We start from the raw sequence: 21,659 nt of genomic DNA on the forward strand, positions 1-21,659 counted from the left end.
CGCGTTTTCCTGTGGAAGAAATGCGAATTCATGCTTAAACTCCCTCAATCCAAAGATGCGGCCGAGATTTTCATAATCTCGACAGAAACAACAAGATTACAGAACACATTTTACATGTTTTCAATTCAAAACGACATGTCTATTCATCCGGATAGAAACGACTCTTCACCAGCGGACATGACACTTCAACAAGACTCTTCATCAACTATAAATATAGGATTCATTTCAGCATTCAAGAGAGTTAGATAGTTAGAGATTCTAGTTTGCAATTTTGTAAAGCATACTTGTTATACACATGTTGTTCATTTAGTTAAATACAAACACAGATATTGTCGTTTAAAGTTCGAGTATTGTTCTAAGTCAAGTTTACACTCTGTAGAAGACGGACGAGTTTCTATTTCGAGGATTCAGCGAGAAAAACTAGTGCAGGAGGCGCCCAGGGTCTGACAAGCCTACGAAGTTGATGAAAGGATTGACAACCCGAAACTCAATTAGTTAAATGCTATCCAAGCTTCTTCTTTTCTGTTAACTTATGACTATTCATAACAAATTAATAAATTATCTTTTCAATACAATTCATTTCTACTGTTGTTATTTTTAAGTCTGATCTAGCGATATTCTTAAAAGTAGTAATATACTTGGTGTTTTCATAAAAACCTTTTTTACACAAATCATATTTCTATGAAAACTTTGTTGATCACTTAAGCAAATTATGATTTATATTTGGTATATGCGAGACCACGATTTATCAAATATAAAACACCAATTTGATTAAGGTATGCAATCTTAGACCGGCCGTGGAAAGATTGTCTGCAATTCAAAGCCTAGTAATTGAATTAATCGATAAGTTGTTACACTCTGATAATCTAATCAAAGTTATAAGTTGTTTTCTTGCTTTATGTATACAAGTCTTGAATTTTACTTGTTCCTAAACACAATTTCTGCAATTGTAATCTAAACTATTGACAGAATTGGATTCAGAATCCATAACCATTTAATCTATCCTAAACCAATAAACGATTTTTCTATTAACCTATAATCAAAATAAATAAGTTTTCCATGTTGGTTCGATATCTTTTTATTACTACAAGCGAAAGTCGTGCACTTGCGGAAATCGCTCAACAACAACCACCAGTACATCCATCTCAATGAGTACCCCCTGGACATTATGGGACTAGATCCACAGCAGGGCCTCCTTCTGACTCATCCCTTCTGCAATTGCAGCGTCATCGAGCCCTGGTATCACAGTCGAGCAGCATCCCTACACCAACCCCCTACCGTCCCTCAGCATAAATCTGCAGCCCGTAGAGGTGAGATTAGGAAATGAGGCCGCATCAACATCCAGCTTCAGTGCGTTTTCCAGCGGACGCACCCAGTGATGGGTCTATACAATTGAAACACTTCTGTTGATTCTGCCGGTTTTCTGTTGTGTGTATGAGTAGTTAATGTACCTGTTTCATTTGTGGTTAGATTTTGGGTTGTATCTAGGGTTATATTAGGTGTTTATAATCGGTGATGTACTTTGATATCGTTTACTTTAATGGAATAGTTACGAGTTTGTATTCACATATCTCATTTGCAGTGATTGGATAAATGATATAGAATGTTGTAACAACACAAGACTAGAGCTTGAATTTGAAGGCAAATAACCTGAATGTCATTGATTAACCAAAAAATATGCACCTTACAACAAGTACCAAAATATGCACCTTAGAACAATGCTCAAAATCAATTGGCCAAAACAAACCAAAATACCAACATTTCAGAAACAGTACATTGGCCTAAACCATTGTCAAAAAACAAACAAGAATATACAGAACGGTACCATGTACCAAAGTAATTGTCATGAACTGTCAATTGCCACAAAATTGTCCAGAAAAGGTGCATAAAACCTAAATCAAAATCTATGGCATCCACCTAACTATAGTAGCCTGAGAATTGGAATAGGATGCAACTTGTGTGCTTGTAGGATGCCTCCTTGGTGATCTTCTTACTGGTTGAAGTTTTTGAGCCTTGCTTGCCGCAGTATGTCACCGACTTGCTTGAGTTTATGCTTGGCTTACTGCAGTTTGTGACTGACTTGCTACTGCTGCTCCTGCTGCTGATGTTCTAGCCCTGACTTGCATGCCCTTATTCACTTTCTGTTGCTGCAATTGTGTTGAAGTCATTGCTTCTTTCCCTTTCCACATTAGCTTACTAGGTTCAAATCCTATGTCCCCTGTAACATCTGCTGAATTCTTCAACTTATGTGACCCATTAGAAATCACTATTCTTCCACCCATGAGGTTCTAAACATGAAAACAACAAGACATTCTCAACTGGATAATATAACAATAATAGCTACTAAGATAAGTTGGGATTTTTACCTGAGCACATGTCCAACCAGTCCACTCACTGATGAAAACTCCAGCTCCTGCGAACCGTGGCTTTTTAAATGCTTGTTGAGATACACTCATTTGATAAACATGTTTTTTCCTATACATTATGCATATTCAGCTTAAAAACATGTTACCCTAAACATTGAACCAATTGTCTCATTGCCTGAGTACTCAGCTTGTGCTTGTCCTGCTCATGCTCATGGGAGTGTTGGTACCAGCCTGCATATATGTAGACATGTTAGAAGTTCATAGCTATATGCAATGAGAAATTGTATGCAATAACAGCAAGTTTTCTGTCCATACTAACCTGATTTGCAACATATTTCAGTTGTGCACAACCTTTTTTGTTATGACATTGTTGTTTGCAATGTGAACATGTCATGATTGCCCCCTTCATGGTATACTTACCAATCTTCTTCACTTCATTTTTATCTCTTCTTTTGTTTTTCTTCGGTCTCCCAGGCATGACTTTTATCACTGGAGGCTCTATTGAAGGATGTGTGCTTGAAGACCACATCTTCATATTGAGTACTGGTTGAATATAGTGGCAATATGTCTTAGTGTAGGTGTCTTTTCTGTACCAATTGCTAACATACTTAATAGGATCTAAATCCTGCTTGTGTAGAGAAACAATGGCATGAGGGTAGGTACATGTCTCCTTCCTAATATCAACAACATGCATATACTCTCCATCAACTACCTCATAACCAGCATCACCATTCCATTCAATTTTACATCTCATTGAAGAACTTGTATTTTTAGTCAAAGTTTCTAATGCCATAGGAGAAATGTCACATATCCACCGCTCAATAAAAAAATCTCTCATATCAATGTGCCTATGCATACACTAAATTCTAATCTCTTCTAATATTGTGATTATTGTCTTATGCCTAGCAGCTAGGATCCAACTGTTAAAAGTTTTTGACATGTCATTGTCCACAACATCACAACTGTTGCCCATCGGAAAATAAACCCTGCAAAATTTCTCCTTATCATAATTGAGTAAATCCGTAATGATTTTCTTGCCCCCTACAAAATATGTATATTATTTTCGGCAAGTTTGTGCATAAAAAAGAACAATAATGCAACATATCGTTCTAATAATATGCACTTTTTGTATAGATTGCTCGTAAAACAGTCACTGCCTGTTCGGTAGTAGAATCCACACAGTGAGCAAGCAGGAAAGGAGAGCTGAAGAAGAAGAACAATGGCGAGAACGAGAAACTCTAGTTGGGTGCATCATGTACCCAAAATTTTGTAATCACTCATAAGCCAAGAATTGTTGAACACCTTTCCTAAAGAAATTAAATGTTGAGGCAGAACAACCACTCCTCCCTGAAGAAATGATACGACATGGGCTGTCTGTTGTGTGGCAGACTGTTCCTGACTGTCAGAACAGTCTGCCAGACCATATCTTCCATATTTTATTTTATCTTGAACAATTATTTGCAATACATTTTCGGGCTATTTAAGGTGCACTCATTTTGTTTTTTAATCATTCAGATTTTCGGGCTATTCAGATTTTGAATGCATTGTTGTTTTCTTCATTATTATTTTGTCTTACCTCATTCAATCATGAGTGAGTAATTTAATTAACAGGTATGCAGCTGTGCAGAGATAGGTAAAAAGGCAAGTTTACTTCCCGCTAAATTCGTTACATACATTTAGCTTGGTTGTTCAGTAAGTAATTGACGTTAAATAGGAGTAGTTAACCTATTTCTTAGTGGAGCAATTACAAGGAGACTCTCTTTGTGAAAATGAACTTTCACTAGACACATATGATCATGACACAAAGACGTGATTGATTATCTATTAAGGGTTTTAATTGTTCAATTAAATGCTTTCTTGTTCTTAAATCTTATAGATATATTAATCTCAAGGTGACTTATTTTAATTGTTTTTAAAAACGTTGGGAACAAGGGACACCCACTCAACCGATTTTCGTGAAAGGTACCTTAAGCCAAGTCGTTTCTACATAATGAGTGAAGTGCTCGTTCACTATCATTTTTTGTGCATGTTGTATGCAAGTTCTTCCCAAATCTGAAATCAACTTTCTTTTCAACTTGTTTTATCATTTTATTTTGTCAAATCAAACTCCAACTCAATTTAAGTGATTGATTACTCTTTAAACTTGACTATGCTCAACTTGTTAAGTAATTATATTCACTTGTTCTATCCTCGTGGAGACGATATCTTACTTATCATTATATTACTTGTACCTAGTGCACTTGCTAGTGTTCACATTTCAGGACAACACATAGTTTGCTCAACTCATCTAAATTATCCTTTAATCCAGCCTCAAAATTTAATTTACAAACCCTCCAAAAACACTGCCTTCTCTCAACCCCCCTCCCATCTTTAGCCCAAATTGACAAAAGCACGTATACTATGTCTGGCCTCTAGCAACACTTATTGAATTGCAGGAATCATCCCCTAGTTAAACCACATTATACCAACATGTCTATCAAACTAGTACACGAAATTATATATCAAACCAGTACAACTTGTATATCAAACCAACATGTCTATCAAACCAACATTACACAAAATTATATATCAAACCAGTACACGAAATTATATATCAAACCAGTACAAATTGTATATCAAACCAACATTACATGAAATTATTACATGAAACAAACTTAATATACCAACTTGTATATCAAAACAGTACACGAAATCAACACAAACACATGGCACCAACACACATTAAACCAACACATTATTAGTTTAGAATTGTAAAGTGATACATACCTTTTGCATATCACTTACAACTGTGAAGTTTGCTCCTTCACCCATGCCCAAATCTTCTTGCACCAACTGTATAAATCATTTTCATGTGTCCTTTGTTTCACTGTCAACTACTGCACATGCGATAGGAACCATTTGTGAGTTCCCATCTTTGGCAATACAAGACAATAATTGTCCCTTGCATATGCCCTTTAAAAAACACACATCCATGCCAATGGTTTTCCTGCAGCCTTGCTTGAAACCCTGCTTCATCACATTAAAACACACATAAAAACCTTTGAATATATGTCTTGCAGGAATGTCCTTGATATCCACATGAACCATACAAGTAGACCCCAGATTGGACCTTAATATTTCATCTCTATAATCATATAGCCTCCTAAATTCTTCTCTGTAGTCCCCCATGAATTGTTGTATGACCTTGAACTTAGTTCTCCTGCAAACTGTTTTCCCCGTATAAAGTTTCAGTTTCTCCTTAACCAACTCTTGCAATCTCCATATTCTAATGTTTGGATTGTCTGTAATTTTCTCTCCTTGAAGAACTTCACAATAAACTTCGATGACAATGCTTGTTCCTATTTTTCCTTTGAGATGTGTGAGTAGGATAATAAATCTTCACCACAAAGTTGTAAATAAGTTCAAAAAAGTGAATCTCTATACGAATTTCTTAATATATATATATATAGAGAGAGAGAAAGCCATGTATTTGAATATATTCTTTTTGTGAAAAATTTTTTGCAGTCAAAGGGTGTCAAACCTAGACCCATTTCGATGGAGATTGTGATTTTAACCACTAAAATACTTATTAGTTTTAATATAATTTTTTTACAGCATAAATATATATACATGTAATTAAAAAAAATTAGACCCCCTTACAACCATGGGCTCTAGGCTGCACTCCTGACCTAGACCTGGGGTCGGCCCTGGTTGAGAATCCTGACTCACTATAATCATATTACACATTAAAAACTGTTCGAACTGTTAAAAACAAAAATTGCTAAATAAAATGAGTAACACTCTACTAATGAGTTTTATTAAAAATATCTTTTATGATTCTATTTCAATGTGACAAAAAAAATAAAAATTTAATATGTCAAAATAATTGACAACTTAATGTACCAAAAGATAAAAGGTAAGAGGCCTCGTAGTGTTTTTTTGCCCAAAAATAAAAATATACTGCCTTCATATTTTTATGTCATTTAAAGTTTTTCATCCAAACCAATACAATATTAATGAGATTATTAAAATGACTAATTTACTCTTAATACTTCTCTTGTAAATCTATACTTTCTATCTCTTTTTAATTTTTAAGGCTTAATTAAACTTATTTGCAGTAATTTATGTGTCAATTTCGTCCAAAAATCACACATTTCCTACTAAACTAAACCTAAACACTAAAACTATGTATCAATTTCATATCGTGTAATCAAATCGTATGTACTTTTACCACCTCCACTAAAAATGCACTTAATTTGAGGACTGAATTTCTTTATCCTCCAAACAAACAAATTGCTTTTATGTAAAAATTAATTATATTGATCTAATTTTGAAAAAAGAACACTTGAAGTTAATAATAGTAAAAATGGATATTTAACATGCTAAATTTAACATAAAGAAAAATAAGACCAAGGCTTAATATATCAACTCTGATCATATCCAAAAAGTTTGATTGCCGTCTTAAACTTACATGTGTCTTATCAATTCCTCAATTTGCTTAAAATAACTTATTGGACACCTGAATTTATTAAAATGATCTATTAGCCCCTGAACTTGTTTAGAGTAATCCATTACCTTCTAAACTTGCTTAGAGTGGTCCATTAATCTAGATCTATAAAAATCCTAGGATGAAGATTCAAAACATCATAGGGTTTAAATTTGCCTAAATCTGTAAAAAAAAAAATCAAAACTTAAAAAATAAAAACCTAATTCGTTATTCTAAGTCTTTAAAACAAATTAATTTTCTGTTTTGTACATCTTTATAACGTTTTTATAGATTTAGAGACTTAATCATAATACTTGAAGCAAGTTAAGAGGGTAATGAAACGTCATATAAATTTAGGGGGTTTGGAAGGGCAATCAAGCTTTTGGAACAAGTCCAGAAAACTGGTGTATTAAGCCTAAAATCAAATAAAAAAAACATATACAATTCAATCCATGAGAGTAAAAATAAAAATATATGAGAGAGGTAACAATCCAATATGGTGTAGTTCTAAAATATATATACATAACATATTTCTTCCAACTTTTAACAGCAATACATTCTACAAAAAGGGTGGGTGAATAACTGAGGTTAAAAAAAAAAAAAGAGGGATTAAATTAAAACTAAACCTCCCTCCACTAATTAAACATTTTAGATACAGATTAGAACAATTATACAGTACACTTTCTCAGTCATCAACAGATACAAAGATATATATAATCAAAGAATCAATTTGGAGAGCCCCGACATACTATAATCATATTACACATTAAAAACTGTTCGAACTGTTAAAAATTAAAATTTCTAACGTAGATAAAATAAGTAACGCTCTACAAATTGAGCTTTATATTTAAAACTAACTTTTATGGCTCGATTTTAATGTGATAAAAAAAATTCAAGAACTTAATATGTCAAAATAAAAGACAACTTAATGCACCAAAAGAAGATAAAATAAGTAACGCTCTACAAATTGAGCTTTATATTTAAAACTAGCTTTTATGACTCGATTTTAATGTGATAAAAAAATTCAAGAACTTAATATGTCAAAATAAAAGACAACTTAATGCACCAAAAGATAAAAGGTTAGGGACATCATTGCATTTTTTGCCTAAAAATAAAAATATACTCTTCGTCGTTTAAGGTTTGTCATCAATGCAATATTAATGAGACTATTAAAATGACAAATTTACCATTGATACTTCTGTTCCCAAGGCTTAATAGCTATACCTCTCTTGCTATTAGAGAAAGCATTATTAAAAATACATTGGTAATACAAAACGAACATATTAATTAAAACAACGTAAAAACGGAGTATGAGAGAGAGGAGTAACAATCCAATATGGTGTAGTTCTAAAATATATATAACTTATTTCTTCCGACTTTAAACAGCAATACATTCTACAAAAAGGATGGGTGAATAATTGAGGTCAAAAAAAAAAAAAAAAGAGGAATTAAATTAAAACTAAACCTCCCTCCACTAATTAAACATTTTAGATGCAGATTAGAACAATTATACAGTACACTTTCTCAGTCATCAACAGATACAAAGATATATATATAATCAAAGAATCAATTTCGAGAGCCCCGACATACTATAATCATATTACACATTAAAAACTGTTCGAACTGTTAAAAATAAAAATTTCTAACGTAGATAAAATAAGTAACGCTCTACAAATTGAGCTTTATATTTAAAACTAACTTTTATGGCTCGATTTTAATGTGATAAAAAAATTCAAGAACTTAATATGTCAAAATAAAAGACAACTTAATGCAACAAAAGATAAAAGATTAGGGACATCATTGCATTTTTTGCCTAAAAATAAAAATATACTCTTCGTCGTTTAAGGTTTTTCATCAATGCAATATTAATGAGACTATTAAAATGACAAATTTACCCTTGATACTTCTCTTCCCAAGGCTTAATAGTTATACCTCTCTTACTAGAGAAAGCATTATTAAAAGTACATTGGTAATACAAAACGACATATAAAAACGAACAAATTAATTAAAACAACGTAAAAACGGAGTATGAGAGAGGAGTAACAATCCAATATGGTGTAGTTCTAAAATATATATAACTTATTTCTTCCAACTTTAAACAGCAATACATTCTACAAAAAGGGTGGGTGAATAATCGAGGTAAAAAAAAAAAAAAAAAAAAAGAGGGATTAAATTAAAACTAAACCACCTCCCTCCCTCCCTCCCTTAGACACAGATTAGAAGAACAATTATAGTACACTTTCCCAGTCATCAACAGATACAAAATCAAAGAATCACCAAATTGAGGAGCCCCTGACTTACTTAACTTAACTTAGCTAATAATAAGCACACAATCAGTAAATCCTATACTTTTCGAGGGGAAGAAATAGTTAGCTGCTGCTGCTGCTGATTTCGGACTTGCCTTGTTTGTCGGGTTTTGTCGGGAAAAGTCAGACGTGTCGTGTGGAGACATGAATGAAAAAATTGTTCCCTAAAAACCAATAATATGCTGTACTTATGGCATATCATTTCAAGCAGTGCAAAAAACCGAGTTGAGGTGTGTTGTGTTGTGTTGTCTGTCTACTTTACCTCCCTCTCTTTCCGGAAACGATGACCATATAATAATATTTATGTACAGAATAGGTTACCCGGAATTACCAGCAACCTCGGCAGCTCTTTGTCTCATCATCTCCATCACGGCAGCTCTACGCCGTGAATCGGACTGCTGTTGTAGCCTTCTCAAATGTTCTTTCAGATCTCTGAGATTATTAAAGTTTATTTGTGTTTAGTAATTTATAATATTGATAGATAAGGAAAACATAGCTAGATAATTGTACCTGCAACGGGGAACGTGGCATTCGGATTCCTTGCATGCTCGAGCATGAAGTTGCAGGAGATACCACATTTTCTTGCATAGAACACAACCACCAGATGCACGTGTCTTGCAATTTATCCCGTGCCGGAAAAGACCCTTCACCTTACGACAATTTGGATATTGGCAGTGTGGAGAACGGCATTTAGCTGCATGCACTAGAAGATCAAGCATTTTCCGAAGCTGCAAATAAGAATAGGCATCACCATTAGACACTACAATCCTCAACAAAATAAAAAAAACTATATGGTATCCTAGGGCGACAGCCTATACTATTACTAATCCATATTTGAGCCAGGTAGGTCCCTCTCGGGAGGCAAAGCTCTCCCACCAAGTAATGACATGCCAAGTGTTTTTAGCTACACACAATCATGTCCGCAGTGTATTCACACTCAAACTGAAGATCCTTAATCGAACTTGTTTCTGAATGGTTGATTTTACGGAAATGCCAGTCATTTGGTAATCCCCACCTTGGGGGGTATTAAAAAAATTGCTCATTGTTATTGCACAAAGAACGAGGATAAGGAAACCACTCGGACAGTGACCTTCCAGTGAAAGGTGGAGTCCTGGGACTGAACCAGTGGACCGTATCTCCCCCTACATTGTACAATGAGTACATGATTACCTGCACAACCCTTTGCTGCCTTGCTTCTTTATTCTGCGCATCACGATCCGCAGTGGATGGATTATTTGTTAACTTATGAGGATGATCAATAGCCCCGTCCTTTTGATAACAACCATTGCAAACATCATATTCTGGACAAACTTCACAGCGCCAACCTTGGCCTGTTTCAATATCAAGATGGCATACGTTGCACGTTGTCACAAAAGCTGGAGCAGTTGGATTATGGAGATGGTAGAGGACCATCATTGAAGAATGCTTGGCCCGGCGTAGAGTATCATACTGATAATGATTTCCTTGACAAAGACTCAGAAATGCTTGTCTTGTGTCGAAGAATTCACTCTCGAGGATTTCATCTCTATCTTTCGTATCAATAGGTACCTCGGTAATTTCAACCTGCACAATCAAGTCAGTTATCAAACAGTTGGTTCTGGGGAGCAATCTTGGATACAATACAATAATCCTCGGTTGAGCAACTTACTGGATATAGTGAATGTTTCTCCCTATGGTTGGCAGGATGTCGCTCCCTCTCTTCACGTTTTTGTTCAACCTCGTAACACCTACAAAATAAAAGCAGAGACAACAAACATCAAGAGTGAACAAAAAAGAGTAGCTTAAGAAAATAGAAAATAGAAGAAAACAAGAATGACAATCTATGCATTTGAATTAGTAAAAAGAATGAACAGCATCATAGAACCTAACCATACAGCTCTCATTGAAAAACATAGGTGCTCGTGCGGTTTAAAATTAAAAGTTTTAGCAGATTAGGTAATGACCAGAAACAACAAAGAAAATGGAAATTCGATGCCTAGGCTCAATTAATTGTGACAGTTTCTGGCATCACATAACAGTCTCATTCCGTAGTTTGTGCAAAAGAGAATAACATGTTATACAAGACCATCAAGTGACAGAATTTGACCAGAACGCCTCATGACATGGCATAGAAAGTTGAATGTCAAAAAAAAAAAAAAAAAAATTAGGGGAACTGGATTCATGATGATGGCAATTCACAGATCTTGAAAATGGAACCGATGAAGAAAGCAGAGACTAAAGTAGAAGGAATATAAAGAAAGAAACATAGATTGATAAGCATCGATTCAGTCTTTAACATCTCCTGAGAACAAGGCAACCAATATGAATGAAATCATTCCTTGGAACAGCAACAATATAACACAAACATTTGTCTAATTTTTTCCAACCAATAGTGCTAGGACATCTTTACTAAACAACAGGGAGGTAAAAATTGCAGAATTCTTACTTATCACAGATCTGAAATTTGCATGGGTTGCAAACCCAACGGTTCCCAGAAACCATTAAATTACAACAATGTGTGCAGCAATGCTGTAAATGAACCATAATAAAATCCTCCTTCATCGGGCTAATTGTCTCGCCAAGCTGGAAAAAAAGGTAATTCGTAGGATTGAATTATCAGACCAATGTAAATACACAAAGGTCCTCCTAGAACAAAATAGACACAAGTTAAAGGAGGCAAGGATTACTTTATGCATTAGTAGCAGATCCTTCGACACGTTACCAGAGAGATCTGACTGACCAGATGCTTTTAGAGCCCTTTTTGTTATGGTCTTTTTGGTATTTCCCTTTTTGTTCTGTTTTCTACCATCTTCTTCTTGATTAAGCTGGTAAATCAAATCCTCCGCAGCGCCAGGCCAATAGTCACCATCAAAGTATGGCAACCTGGAAGCTGTTACCTTTGCCTTACACTCACCAGACGTTACAAAGAAATGATCATATAAATTAGTTAGGTCAACCACAACATTTTCCTTTGCAGCTTTTCTCAGCATTGCCAAATACCTGAGAAAAGACACAGTAACCAATGAAGCCATATAAAACGGTAATAGACAGAAATTCAAAAGCGTGAAACAATACATTGATATCTACTTAAGTAGCCAGGCTTACCATTCCCGGAGTTTATCAGATTTTGGTGTTTTCTGAATCTCTGGATGACAATACAATATATAGTCTTCACCTTTTAATGGAGGACAAGCCCATATATAACAGCTTGTAAAACCTCTTCTCTTGCAGTATTCAAGGTATCCAATCTGCAAACAGAAAATGATATGAAGGCCAATAAGAGTAATGAAAGTTCCAAATTAAGCATCAATATACCAAATGCAAGTGAGACCAATAGGTGCTTCAAACGAACCAATATTTCATGATATACAAATGTTCGCAGAGCCTCTCCTGTTACAGCTTTAATCTCAGGTCTAAAATACTTCACAGAATCCAGATATGACAGATATACGCGGCGCTGATTTGGATAAAGAGCTTCTGATCCAAATTCTTGGACATACATGCCAAATAGGCAAACCTCTACACCTTCAATCTTCTGGAACAACAAAACCACCTGGAAGAAAAATTATGTCAATAATCTCAAAGTTATCTCTCCTCCATATCTATATCAGTATCTGCAATTCTTTGTCTCTTTAATACTTACAGTGTGATAAAAGATAGTATAACAGACTCGATTTACATTCTGCCTACCTTAGACTTATAAGGGAACTCAGTCGGGTAATTGTCTTCCCGAAAAATTTCAAGAAACCGCTGCTTCACTTCCAACTTTTTGTCCACAGATGAAACAACTCGAACAACAAGTGATTCTGCTCCAGGAACCTATCAATGCAGGTATTTATAGAAACTAGATTACACCAACCATAAATAGAGAAAACAAATTGCATGGACTCGAAGAGAAAGTAGAGAAAGCCATTCTTAATACATATTCCATTGTGGCAACCGTAAAGATTCTCAGAATGGAATACAATAAGAGAAAATTTACAAGAAAATGACAGAGTTGGCCTAATAATTGTTTTAACAAAAAAAAAAACTTCAGACAACGTTTTAGCTTATAAAGGACTAAACTGATGACATTCATAAAATTCAAGAATCAAACTACTTCACTTTGGAAGGGAAAAACTTGAAGACCATATGCCATCAGCGACAGCACTCAGCAGACAGAACCCGTATCCATTCGAAAAAAATAACCGTGGAAAATGGAAAGACGTGGCTACATTAGAAAATGTTGTAATATCACAAAAGGCTATTTGGTTGTGTCAGCTATTAATATGAAGTGGACCTTTAACTATGAGTTCGAGCTTTTAGTTCAATCGGTTCCATGACATGGTATCAGGTCGAGGGTTCGAGTCCTGACAACCTCACTAATTTGTGGAATTAAAACACATGGCGGGATGGGCCTGTGTTGTGCACGCTGCAAGCCTAATGGGCATTTGCGTGTGGGGTGTGTCAGAGATTAATATAAGATATATGATTGGGCCTTAACTATCAGTTCGATCTTTTAGTTCAATCGGTTCCATGACATGGTATCAGAGCCAGTGTGACCAAGTGGTCCTGGGTTCGATTCCTGGCAGCCCCATTTGTTGAGTTATTTGCAGGACATGGTAATATGGGCCAGTGTTGTCACGCTTCAAGCCCAAGTGTGCTTTCACGTGTGGAGGTGTGTCAGCTATTAATATGAAGTGGACCTTTAACTATCAGCTTGAGCTTTTAGCTAAAACGGTTTCATGACATGGTATCAGAGCCAGTGTGACCAAGTGGTCCTGGGTTCGATTCCTGGCAGCCCCATTTGTTGAGTTATTTGCAGGACATGGTAATATGGGCCTGTGTTGTCACGCTTCAAGCCCAAGTGTGCTTTCGCGTGTGGGTGTGTGTAAGCTATTAATATGAAGTGGACCTTTAACTATGAGTTCGAGCTTTTAGTTTAATCGGTTCCATGACAGGTTGATCCCCTCAAAGGTAACCCAGACTTAACACACTTTTTAGTCTGGATTGACCTGATGGCTTACCAATAAAATAAGCATCTTAGCTTTCACTCTTATTCAGCCATCTTGCACTGTATGTTGCAATCATATATTGCAAATGTTTAACCAGTCCCAAAAATAAAAATGATAACCAAATCACCTCATCATAACTTTTTCCATGAAATCTAGCCCTGTCCGATCTTTCCTGCTTTAATCTCCTGAATAACCGTTGCTCTATGTGATCACTGAGTATTGTTCTTGGTAGATCTTTGGCTCCAAGAACTGCACTCTGGGGTAAAGGCTTACGCTCTCCTCTTTCAACCTCTGTTATATAGCAATTTGGGCAAGTATATTCAGCTTGGCCACCATCATTTCTCCTACCATTAAACAACGCACAGATTTGATGTTGCCAAGCTTCACACTTGTCACATTGAACCCACTGCAGAAATATCAAAGAATAAAATTGTAAGTGTACTTATTTATGATCCACGATGCAATAGGGTGGTAGTCAGGCAACACATAAACGCACCCATTCTTCAGTCTCCTCATCATTTTTCTTTTTCTCAAGCCTTCCCTTTGGGATAGCAGTCCCATCAACCAAAATCGAGTCACCGCGAGCCTCGTGATAGCATGGAATGCAAAAGCAGTGCCGTGTATCACCAGCTCCCATAGTATAATACATTGCATTTCGCTTAATGCGAGCACCACATGGTGTGCAATATATTGGTGGTGGCTCGAAGGTAAGCTTTTCGACAGCACACAACTGACAAGAGTTCTCACTCATTGCATGTTCCATTGCTTGGTTTTTTTCTGCCTTTGCCTTGCTCTGCACAATGGAGAAGTAAAACATAATAAATGCAATAACAATAACAATAAAAATAAAGACAATAATGAGAAAAGATGCACAAAGAAAAAGCAAGTGAAAAAGAACAGAAGCAACTCTCAATCACTTGCATATTTATTAATACTTCAGGAAGTGCTTTATGAAATTCCCATTGTACAACGGATGAGAATCATTGAATAAAACAACATATTCTTACACTTGCATGTTGGTTAATACTTCATAAATTGCTTCATGAGGTGTACACTCAAACAACGTAGAACAATATAATGCAATTTTTTTGAAAGACAAACACCACTATTCTACATGTTTAGAGTTGTAAAGCGATCTTCTGAAAATGTAATATAAAGGTAGGAAATGAGCAACGTAAATGAGTAACGTTGCTGGAAGTTATTTATCAGGATGGAAAAACAAAAAAGGAAAGAGTCTTGCAAGCAGATTCCACAAAAATAAATCTTTTCATTTTAACACACCCAGCACATATAGAAAGATTCTATTGGGAAACTGAACAGAGGCCTTAAAAAGAGGACATTTATGGATACAGACGGACACATTTCATATCCATAATTTTAGATGGTACATTGTCCGTAAACAAAAAAAGTCTAAAAGACAAGGTTGCACTCCCATTAAGCTTGTCCAACTACAGTTCAAGGAACAAAAAGGGTCCCAAGATCAATAGATATAATGATCATATATGCAAAAGACTGCGCTTCAGATGGTGTGCCCATAGTTTTTGTTTAAGACTTAAATCAAACTCTTAAAAGAATTTGCTATGCAAGGCAAACTTAACCTGCAAGACCAATAATCACTTCAGTTTAACTGTAACCCCAAAAATATAATCCATATCTTATACCAATGACATTGTCATGTTCCTGAATTCAACAACACACTAATTTCATATAAAACACATCAAGTATACTTTTACAGACAAACACACAAATAACACAAGAAAACAAATGGGCAGCTGCAAAATCAAAAGGAGTGCAAAATAAGGATGAAATGTGAATTACCTGACCAACCCATTGCCTGAGACCGATAATATGCTCTCTAACTTGTTCAGGAGTGAATAACTCAGTCAACGATACACCTTTTATTTTTGGCTTTCCAGACTTCCCAGCTGCACCGTCAGCAGATTGTGCACCACTCTCTTGCTTGACTAGGTCAGCCTCCTTCTCAGGTTTGATGTTTTCTTCTTGTGTGATCGACTCGTCTCTCACAGCATATTCCCCATCAGGTCTTTGGCTGTTCGTATCATCCAAAGGATCCTTTTTCTTCTCATTATTAGTTGGACTTCTTTGTCCAGAACTTGTAGGAACCTCCAGTTTGACTTCCATGTACTCAGACTTGATTGGCAAACAGGTTTCAATCTGTTTGTAATCTTGGTGCTGGGTAACTTGAGACCTATGAGAATCACTGATAATAGGAGATACACCAGAATTTTCAGTCTCTGGTTTAAGACATTTGGCAGACTGTTCTATCCTCATGCGCTTCAAAGAAGGATGCAATTCTTCAGAGGTTTCAGCAACTGGTGGATTTTTAGCAATGAACTTAGCTGAATTGTCAGCAGCACCATTGGGCTTGCTTGGCAATCCAGAACCTAAGCCTTGACGTATACGTGCCCTCATGTGTCCCTCTATATAATTTTTCACAGGAATACAAACAGGGCAACCAGTATCCCGGCAGTGCTTATTGTGATGAATTAATATCCTGGTATGGTGGCATCGGGGATATGTGCATGGAGATGAACTGCATCTGTCCATATGTTTCCACAAATCTTGCACAGTAATGCAATTAGAATCATGACATTTGCCTTCAGGGGCTGAACACCGGCGAGCATGCCGTAAGAACAAAAGCCACCTTTGTTGATTTATGAATTGCCGGTCACGATTTGCATTTCCAGATCTACAGACAACTCTATTGGAATTTTGGGTATCTGATGTGCTTCTTGGAGCATTTTGAACAATGTTTGGCCCTTCACAAGCTAAATTATTACGCTGAGCTTCGTCTTGAACAGATATTCGCTGGCGGAAATCATCGTGAACATTTTGGTCGTGCAACATACTCCTAGGCATGCCTGTTCTGTCTTGTGAATGAGGATGCCATTGGCCCTGCAATGCTGGATCTGAAGTTGTTCCAACAGGAAGGGAACTAAAATCAGTTTGGGTATCTGAAACCATTTGATGTGAAGGAAACATCTGTTGCATTTGCTGTGAATTTTGGGTCACGGGTAAACATATGTCATTGTGTCCAGATGGCATAGAAAGATTTTGTGACACCCTGGAACGATCATCAACAACATTCTGCTGGAATTGGTTTTGCAAATCAGACATTTGGAAATGTTGATTGGAGTGTGAGTGAAGAACTTCATTGTGATGTTCCACTCCAGGCTCACACTTCACCTGGCTACCAGGATCAGATGCTAGCTGAGACTGATCAAAAGCATCATGTAGAAGGTGTTGATGTTGCAGGCTTTGCTGCTTTGGTAAACCTGGTTGAACAAACTGCTGCTGTGGAAACTGATGATGTTGCTGAAACTGCTGTGATTGATGAGGTTGAAGGACAGAGTCTCTTGAAGGTAATGGAGTCTGGAAATTCATCTTTTCAGATTGGTCAACAGATTGAGATTTTATATGCGCAGTATGTTGCATGCCATGTAAGTTCGACTGATTATTTACCGAAGAATTAGCTTTGGACATAGGCTGCAAGTTCACAGAAGTCATATTCTGAGCATTCATCATCGATCCAACAGATGTTACAGAGCCATAAAAGCTTCCAGAACCAAAAGAATCAGCAGTATTTATTCCATATCCATCGCCTGATAGTAAAATTTATGCCATTAAATGTTGCTCGATCCCAAAATAAAGTAGAAGCATCTCAAGTTAAGTCATACTTATGCATCAACAAAAAAAGGAGAGAAAGAAGGAGAAGAAGGGGAGGAAGATGTTACCCTGCATTAACTGTCGCTGCGGTTGATCAAAGTGCTGCTGCAATGGCTTGGGCGAACTAGTGTAAGATGTAGTGGCCATATATCCCTCAGATGTACAAGGTTCATTTACAAGATGTAAATTGTTGCCAATCATTCCCATTCCACCATTTAGCGCTCCATTTGAGAAACCATATGATTTCTGCTGCAAGCCAGATCTGATATTGCTATTCACTTGACTGCCAAGATTCTGCAGTATGCGACTATTTTGAGCACCAATATACTGTTTTTGCTGCTGTGGCTGGGACACCATCGTAGATTCAACAGCTGAATAACCACCAACATTATTAGAAGACTCCACATTCATGTATGATTGATTGTTGCTATTGTTATTGCTATTATTATTGCTATTATTATATCCAGGTGTTGGAATCATCTGGCTTGTCATTCTTTGTACACCCATAGATGACATATTTCCACCAGAACTAATAGAAAAATTGGCTGGTGAGTGCTGATGTCCATTAGCCAGAACTCCTGCAAATACAGATTTTCACAAAGCTGATACAAGAAATGGAACAAATGGACATTTACAATCACAATAAAATGGCTTAAAAACAAACCATCTCTAGTAAAAGAACCACCATGTATACCACTAGTGGGCAACAGGTTGCCCGCATTCACAGTTGCAGCTGCTATACTATCACATCCACTAGATGCAATCATCACAGTATCCACAGAAGATCCCATCAAATTGGAATTCCCACCATGTGACATACCAGGTGTTGGAATCATAGTACCAATAGAAGAGGAAGGACTGACAAGTTGCACGTGTCGTTGGTTTTGGCTATTCACTGGTGTCCGCTTGATCAGTATACTAAGTCGATTCTCTAGTGTACTTAGGTTCATATAGTCCTCCTACAGAAAAATTTAGTTCTGTGTAAATTTTTGCGATGAAAAAACAAAACAAAAAAATAAATAAAAGAAACAAAAGCATAGCTGTAACTTGACCAAAAAACAAAGAACCATGAAATTGAACAAATTTTCCAAGAGACAAATACCATCTTATAGTTTACTCTTAGAACCAAAGAGACAAGGAAGGCACATTCTTATAGATATTAAATTAAATAGTAGTAGACCTTCGACTGAGCAGCTTTGAAAAGACCCTCCTCTAACCGTTTCGAAATATCCTTAAACTTTTGCTTCTGTTGATCACTGACTGGCTGAGCCTGCCGCTGCACTATAATTGAAAAACTAGAAAGGCAAATAAGAGTCAGCATACATAACCAATGAATCACAGTTTGAAGTTCAAAATTGGTATAGCATTAAAAAAAAAGGCGGCCCGTGCACTACGCATCCCCGCTAAGCGAGGGTCCGGGGAGGGGTCCCACCACAAGGGTGTACTGGGGCAAGCCTTCCCCTGCCAATTTTTTTTTGGCAAGAGGCCGCTCCTAAGACTCGAACCCGTGACCTCTCGGTCACACAACAACACGTTTACCGTTGCGCCAAGGCTTGCCCTCAAATAAATGTGAAGAAAATTTAAATAATGAAGAAAATCTATCGACTAAAAGTTGAGAAAGAAGGATTTATAAGTGGCATGAGACAACCAAAGATAACCTAAAGAAGATGTAAGCCAACATTAAGGTCCAATTATCTCAAATTCAAGGTACAGCTTGCATATTTTCACATGAAGCAAAGGTTCATGATTACATAGTTCATAACAGGATAAATTGAAGTATATAAAACATGAAAACATTTATAACCAACATAACACTAGAACTTTTGTGGCCTACAAAAAACAGATGATCAAGCTTCGAACAACCCAACAAAAAAAAAAAGTAAAGATGCTGCATGCATATACGCGTTGTAGTATATGTGATATATAAACCCTAAAAGCTCCACGGAAAGCCTGAACTAGGCCCTAATAGGTCATACAGTGATAAACTACAGAACTTAAAAAAGATTGTGAACTGAGGGTGCCTACATAAAAATTAGAAGCCTATAGATAACCTAATGTAATAGCAAATGGCTACCCAAGCTGGAACTTTTTCTAGCTTCAGCTGCAACGAAGAATGAGTTAAAAATTCACCAGTCATGTAGAAATAAAGATACTAAGATGGAATAGTTTACTGGAATGGAAGGCTTATATTTTCAGTTCAGTCAAGTAAAAAGAAAAGATATACACCTAAGCTGGAAAAAAAAAGGTAGGCTTACATTTTCTCTCGCATAAATATACGAGCTCTATGAAGCTCAGGGTCCATGAACATGCTAGGAGGAGCACCACCTCCACTGCCAGCAGAAGTTAAATTCTGCAGCTGGGAAGATGGAAGTGGGTTCCCATTTTGTTGGGGCAACTGATTAGGAACCTGCCCCGATATCTGTCCAGACATATGTGCCTGCACATTCATCTTCTTTGCACCTTATCTATAACTTATACATGTTGCTTGACCTCCAAGCGCAAGGAACAAACTCCCAGCTTCAAGAACAAGTCCAACTGAAAAGTGTAAATAGAACAAATAATCAACATTTGAATACAACCAATGTCAACCCATTTTTACTTCAGTGTTTTTTCTCGTAGGGACAGTTATTACAAAAATGAGCATACCGGGAGAAAGCAAGTTCTATTTACTGACAATCAAAGGAATAACTTAGATATCATCTTAATAGAAACTGAAAAGAGCAAAAAATGTATATGAGCACTGACATTGCAGTGAATTTAGCATTAGGATGATTAACTAATTCCACCACACAAAACCACAAAAAATGCATTGTAGAAGCAACTGCGAAAGAGCTAAGGAATTAGTGACATGAATAAATTGAAAATATCAATTAAGTAAAACCTAAATTGAAGTTTCGAAGCAATTAGAAAAGTGGATCGTCTAGTGAAGCTTGAATACGACGTAATTGAGTGTTAATAAAAATTAATTTGAATGAATACACTAATTACAGTAAGTAGCCCTAAATTAGGTTAGAAAACGGAAACGAATCAAATAAACAAGGTACGGAAGAGGAAACCCTAATAAACCTGAAAGTTGCAATTGGAAAAGAATAACAACGATCGAAGCCTTCAATTGAGCAAGTAAAACAGTAGGAATTGCAAAGTCGATGATGATGATCGTCGCCGTCCGTCCCAATCGCACGTGCGAATTGACACGTTCGCAGTTACCGCCTTGTAAAAAAGCACAGATTGACAATTAACGATGACGATGACGACGAAGAAGATGAACTACAGCAGATATTGACAATCGAATCGATATCTCGACATAAGACCATACGGAAGAACGATGAGAGTATTGAATTTTATTTTTATTTTTTCCTTTTTAGGGGTTCTTCTTCGTTCCTGGGGTTCAATTTGGGGATTAATTTCGTCAAATCGTCAAAAGCAAAAAATAAATAAATAAAAATGCAGAAATTTTAATTTTTATTTAATTTCATAAAAATGAACGGGGAAGATAAGAGAACGGATTTGGGGCTGTTAATCGTGATCGTACGATTGATCAAAGCTGTGAAATGACAACTTTGCCCCTGTATTTATCAACGATTTTAAAAGTCTACTGTTTTAAATTTTCTCTTTAAAAGTTTAGGAAAGGCTAATTTTTTTACCCAAAAAGAAATTATATCATTAGAATCCTAATTTGGCATGGAAAACATTACTATTTTACTTTTTTTTTTTTTTGATAAATCATCAAATCTAACACTTATATAGTGTTTATTAAAAAAAACACTTATATAGTAAAAATGGACTTATAAAATAAAATTTATATTCACATTATTTCTATTCTTACTATGGATTTAGAGGTCAAAAGGGTTTGAACGTCAAA

General features: G+C 36.1%; 1 protein-coding gene across 1 annotated transcript; it reads right to left on the minus strand.

Annotated features, from left to right (window-relative positions):
- Positions 1–9,029: 9,029 nt before the first annotated feature.
- Positions 9,030–21,196, minus strand: LOC136219938 (histone acetyltransferase HAC1). Its single transcript, XM_066007543.1, has 17 exons — positions 20,864–21,196; positions 20,053–20,332; positions 18,978–19,092; positions 18,462–18,756; positions 17,866–18,375; positions 15,929–17,733; positions 14,607–14,903; positions 14,238–14,516; positions 12,807–12,935; positions 12,469–12,669; positions 12,222–12,364; positions 11,804–12,116; positions 11,563–11,699; positions 10,786–10,864; positions 10,308–10,700; positions 9,648–9,865; positions 9,030–9,569 (listed from the first exon to the last, which is right to left on the minus strand). The coding sequence occupies exons 2-17, from the start codon at positions 20,244–20,246 to the stop codon at positions 9,455–9,457; spliced, it is 5,223 nt and encodes a 1,740-aa protein (XP_065863615.1). The 5' UTR covers positions 20,247–20,332; positions 20,864–21,196; the 3' UTR covers positions 9,030–9,454.
- Positions 21,197–21,659: the final 463 nt, after the last annotated feature.

Source organism: Euphorbia lathyris, chromosome 1, assembly GCF_963576675.1.
Source record: "Euphorbia lathyris chromosome 1, ddEupLath1.1, whole genome shotgun sequence".
In the NCBI taxonomy this organism is placed as follows: Eukaryota; Viridiplantae; Streptophyta; class Magnoliopsida; order Malpighiales; family Euphorbiaceae; genus Euphorbia; species Euphorbia lathyris.